We start from the raw sequence: 6,000 nt of genomic DNA, 5'->3' as shown, positions 1-6,000 counted from the left end.
TGATCTGGTAGGAAAGCGCTTTGATGTCGATGAAGAGCTTGTTGACCATGTGCGGAAATGGCTACAAAACCTTGACGGAAATTTCTTCCGAGAGGGTATCTATTCCATGGTGCGGCATTGGCAGAAGTGTGTTGACAGACTTGGCTGTTACGTAGAGAAATGAAGGACGAGTCAAGGTATGAACACGTGCAAGAATTTTGTTGATAGCATAAAAAACGCGGATTTTACAGGCATGGAAAGAGCCCTCGTATCATATATTACCATATCTTATATGGTTACAATAATAACATGCGACGTCAGATTATATATCGTTAATTTTCACTAAAAACTTTATTCTTTAAAGTTTAAAGAGAAGTATTATTTAAGTGTTTTTGAACATGTCTTTATTTAAAGATGACGAAATCGAAATTGATTGAGGGGTAGAATAAATGATTTCTTACACTCCACAGCGTCATATTTTCGACTCTGAGCGCTACTTCAATCGCCTCACATCAGGCTGACCACCTGATACCCGATACCCTTGCTCTCGGGAAAAACGTAATTGACCGTGACACGATAGGTATGCAATGTTAATGATAATCAGTTTAAAAAATGACCTACATTTGTTTCGTTCTAACTATCATTCCATCATTCATAGACTACTGAAACTTGTCATGTCACAACCATACATCATTACTAACAGTTTCCACCCTACATGCTTTCAATGGCATGTTTTGATTTAACGGGAATGCCCAACTGTTGATTGCATACAATTACTATAACATGCATGTCCAGCAAGCGCGCCGTTCGTTTTCTCGCCGAAACTGGGTGAGACATCACCTGGCACATCTGGCATCGCTTAACCGCGGTAGGGCTGTGGGGAGGCCGCGGTATTAAAGTATCGCAATTTGGACACTGTGACTCTTGCATTTTAGAATTCAAACTTAGTTCCTAATGCACTCACAAGCTTGTGCACAGTTGGGAACACGTCCGGAATTTCAAGCGGCAAGAGTGTATGAATCGTAAATTATATCCTTATCTGAGTAATATATTTTCAATAATTTTGAGCTAAAACCAAATCTTAATATTCCGATCCTGGAGCATATATATATATATATATATATATATATATATATATATATATATATATATATATATATATATTTTTTTTTTTTTTTTTTTAATGCATGTGCACTTACATTGCAAAGTACACCCACCAGATTTAATACACCTTGCTATCCCATTATCGTCTGGGTAAATAGAGGAGTAATATAAAATTATATTATAACTCTTACTCTACCGCGATTCAAAAGTGATTTGATGTTAATGTCAGTAGTTATAAAGGGAACAAATGATCCTACTGTTGAGTACAAAGAACTGTTTACGTTATGAAACAAAACCTTTATTTCTTTTTCTTTTAATCACAGAAATATTGGATATGAAGTGATAAAAACATTTATCCATCTTATTTATGGTATTTCCTGACATACACTTTCATAATGTCAAAGCCAACATATTGTTCAATGTGTTTAAACCATTCCAATGATAAAAAGGAGAATGGCACCAGAAAATATTCTTTCCATCAATTTCCTACTGATGGAAAGACGAGAGATATTTGGATAAAAAGATGTTTAGTGGTGAGGCCAGGGTTTAAGAATTCATCAAACAACAAACTGTGCTCGGATCATTTTATTGGAAAACAGGGACCCACGTATGAAAACCCCTTACCTGTCTACTTTGGATGTAAAACTTTCAATATATCGGTAAGTTATCTTTAAACATTTTTTTTTCTCATTTCTAATATTTTAATGCAAGTCAAAGTTAATACAGTGGATTCTGTCATATAGCCCAGTGGTTGGGACGCTGGCATATAGAGATGAGATGGGCACTCCAGTGAAATATCCATGGTACACAAAGAGTTCCATGTTTCACATTCGGTAAATGTTATTTATTATTCAATTTATAACCCCTCTATTTGCTTTATGAAAATAAACATAGAGATTGTATCAATGATTTTTAGCATTTATGCAGTAAAGAAAAATCATACAAATTTATTCATTTAGATATACCTTTCAGTCGCATCAAATGTTGCAAATATGAAATGAACATTATAGTGACGTGACTTACCCATTGAAACAGTAGCTGTCTTTCAGGGCAATGTGGCAAGAGGAGTAATCAATGTACTTTTAACAACCTTAATAAGTATGGTAATTAAAGGTTATATCCATTGTTTTTTAATGTCAGAAGTGAAACCTTTGGTTTAATTAACTCGCACTGTCGGAGACAGTTTGCCGTGGTGGGTCTGCCGTGGTGGTTGGTGGCAAATCTGAAAGCCAGTGTTCGGTCTTTGGATCCGTCCTGCTTACAATGTACATGCGTCCTCTTTCTTCTGTCATAAGTGCATTTGGGCTCTCCTATCATTTCTATGCAGATATATGACTCTGTACATGCTACTGGTTTAAGCAAATTGATAAATATGATTGACTGTTGCCTTATTTAAATTAAGAATTAGATGAATCATAATAGATTGATAATTGTTGACTGATGATAAAACAGATTTTAGGCCCAACACTCTTAACTCACTCAACCCTACCACCGACTATATCTGTAGTTTACCCAGGTTACTTTTACCCCATGTCTGTTTATTACATTTTTCTGAGACAAATCATAGGCGTAGTATCAAAGCCAATGTTTTTAGTTTTTACAGGTTAATGGTAGTTGAATAAAATTATCTATGCACATGCTCATTTTTAATACAATTTTTCCAATTTTGAAAAGTAGCAAAAATTTCTAGGATTGAGTGAGTTACACAAAAATTATTGATACACCAACAATTAATTTTAACAGACAACCCAGTTCGACAACTCTTATCCATGCACACATTCTGATAGCTTAGCAATGCAAGAGATACAATTCACTCCGGATAATTACATTTTGGGATCAGCGAAAATGTTGCGATTAACCGAAGTTGCAATTAACCGAAGCCGAGTGTCCAGTGCAACTATTTATTGCAACTTTTTACACATTAGTGGTAAACACAAATCAGATATTGTGAACTTTGTTCTTAGTCCACCACAGACTGAGCAATATGATTGAATAAAAAAACAAAACATGACAGCCCTGTATAGATTGTCAAGCAAAAGCAGCTTTGATGCAAGTCCACGTCTTATTCAGATTGGATTTACTTGTAAGAGTCAACTGTTGTTTAGCCGTGATGAGAGACAATAGAACTCTCACCAAACTGATTGATCACCATAGAGAATACAGGACTAGAGACGACAACAGGTAGGAAAATGTCATCAAAAGTGGCTAATGAGAGGTTGAGCGCTGCCATTATCTTTTTTATGCAATCAGGGACGCTGTGCGATTTAATCTTTATATGAATGACTTTGACGGAGCTCGATTAACCTTGATTTGTGGACGGAAAATAGAAAAAAATAGGTCAGGTTTATGATGATAAACCAAATTAGACATATTAAACTACACTTTTACTTGTACATTTTAGACTTGTCTCCAATGATCGGGTTTATATTCATAACTTTAAAAAATATTATGAATAATTTATAACTCCCTTATTTGTGGGGCGACTTTGTCATTCGTGGTATCAATTTTATTGTAATAAAGAGATAGTAACTTGAGAGTTATTTTTTCTGACGCGAAATTATTACTTTGTAATTTTAGCACAAAGAAAAGTAGTTGGTAAATAAATTTGGTACACCTCTTTGATCTACCGCCACCGTCTATTCGTGTAGAATTGTGAATCTCACCGTCGATGTATTACGCTATTGTTACGCAAGGAATATAACACCTTTTTGAGTAGGCCTAAAAGCTAAAATTTAAAAGTAAAAAAATATAATTCTGAGGAATTTGAAAGTCACATTGTTGATATCAGCTTGAAAAAACAACAACATTGGTCCTTATTTCAGAAAAATAGGTTGAAAACCAACTGTTTTACGAATAAATTTGATTTTAAAAATTGCTTTTGTTTATTTTAGCTTTTTTTAGAAACTTTTTTATTTATCGGCCGATTTTCTTGATTTTTATATCATTCTTTATATCTCAATGAGACGAGATCAGTGATATACTTTGTTTGTTTCAAATGTAACTAGAACATAATTTGGCTTTTTTTTTTTACCTATCAACCGTGCCTGGATAATATATTCAGCAACGTGGTGATTGTGACGCAACTATGCCATGAGCGTCTTCCAGTGTTTCAACGATGTTCATTGTTGACGGCTGTTTAGCCATGAGTGACCGTAGAAAACGAAAAGGCGACTGCAGACATCAAAGGGTAGGCTTATATCATCAAAGGATGTCTACATGATTGACATGGCCATATAGGGAACTCATTATCTACTCTCCCATAAAGAATCTGAACAAGAGAGGTCGAGCGCCGCCATTTTCTTTTTTATGCAACCAGGGACGATTAGCCACTAAAAAGTGGCTGTTGTCTGGTCTGCTCCCGAGTCTGTGGTCACCATCCCTCATTGTTGTCACCGACGAAGTCGCGTGACTTCCCGCCCGTAAAGTTGTGCCGCGCTGAGGACCGGTCACACGGTCCTTTAGCTGTGAACCGGGGACCGGTCCCAAAGTGGAAGACCGATGGCGGTCCTCACTTCTTATCAACTTTCAACGGTCTCGCGCCATACTACTTCCCCAGCGATTCGTTGCCTCGGTACTTTGCCTATCTTCCACCAATCACCACCCATCCCACTTAATTAATCGCACACCCCCCCCCCTTGCCATACACTAAACGACACAGACGACCATAGAGGCAGACGACCACCTCCCTCCACTCCGCAAACCGCCCTTTCGTGTGTGAGATGGGGGGAACAGGAGGCGCACGCCTTGGACGATTCCATTATACGGGGTAAATTTCAAAATTTACTACACCATAATGATCGCAATGACAATGATCTATGATGAAGGCATGACCCCTCTTCTCTAATGGGTTATTGTTTGAAATGCATGTGACTACTAAAGATGTTTGTGTTTGTGTGTGTGTGTGTGTGTGTGTGTGTGTGTGTGTGTGTCTCGAACCTAGCAAGTAGCAAGTCCGATATTTTGTTTTCTTTTGTCCATCTCTTGTCACCACTCCTTTCTATCGCATTGTTGTCATTAAAAATAATACAATAATATTAAAATTTCGTTTGGTGTTTTAACTAATCAAATAATATGAGTTTCATTAGTTTCTTCCTTCCAAAAAACCCAGTTATAACGTCTGTATTTTTAAAAAGTCCAATAGAATATTTGGGGACCCCGATAGCTCAGTTGATAGAGCACTCTCTTTATACGCAAAGGGCCAGAGATCGATCCCGGGTGCAGTCGAGCTTTTTCTGAATCCCTGTCTACTCAGCAGTGAATGGGTAGCTGGGTTTGTTAGATCTGGCGAAAAGTCACCATCGACCCCACTTATTGCTTATTACCGCATCCACCCCCTCTTATTATAACTTCACGTCTCTCTCTTACTCTTCAATGCTCGCTGCCCTCTAATGTGGTGTGTGGGGGAGGGGGGGGGGGGGGGGGGTAGGAGTTGCGTGTGTGTATCAACGCCACGAACAACTCGATCAACGCCTTGGGCGATTCCATTATCTCCGTTAATGGGGATAAATTTCAAATTTTATTCACGCTAAATTATCGAAGTAACAACGAAGTACGGTGAGCAAATAAAGAAGGCATCACCCCTCTTCTCTAATTAGGTTACAATTTGAAATGAGTGTGACTACTCTGTGTGTTTTACTCCTGTAGACCACGGTTTTCATCGTGTAGCGGTCCCAAGTCTTTAACGGCTCAAGAATGAACGATCCCACGGTCCCAAAGGTCAAAACGGTTCGAACTTCCAACGGTCTCTCAGGAATGTTCAATGTCGAAAAGGACCGGTTCTAGGACCGGTCCTTGCGGTTTTCATTTCCCAGGGACCGTAGGACCGTGGTCCTTAAGCTTGCCATGGACCGCCCCGCACTACCGTAAAGCCTCTCTATTATCTACGCTTTCTGAGTCAACCAATCCATTTGGTCTGGC

At 38.2% G+C, this 6,000-nt stretch overlaps 1 protein-coding gene across 4 annotated transcripts in view; it reads left to right on the top strand.

The window, feature by feature from the left end:
- LOC144981064 (uncharacterized) overlaps positions 1–6,000 on the top strand; it is a 53,210-nt gene that overhangs the window by 2,980 nt on the left and 44,230 nt on the right. For all 4 annotated transcript variants that reach the window (XM_078929159.1, XM_078929161.1, XM_078929158.1 and 1 more), the window contains exon 2: positions 1,407–1,742. In XM_078929159.1, coding sequence (XP_078785285.1) covers positions 1,479–1,742 — 264 coding nt within the window. In that variant the 5' untranslated portion in view covers positions 1,407–1,478. The remainder of the gene's footprint in view (positions 1–1,406; positions 1,743–6,000) is intronic.

Source organism: Berghia stephanieae, chromosome 10 (assembly GCF_034508935.2).
Source record: "Berghia stephanieae isolate SIO BIC M18660-M18661 chromosome 10, UCSD_Bste_1.3, whole genome shotgun sequence".
Taxonomy (NCBI): Eukaryota; Metazoa; Mollusca; class Gastropoda; order Nudibranchia; family Aeolidiidae; genus Berghia; species Berghia stephanieae.
This window is presented reverse-complemented; position numbering and strand designations above follow the sequence as displayed.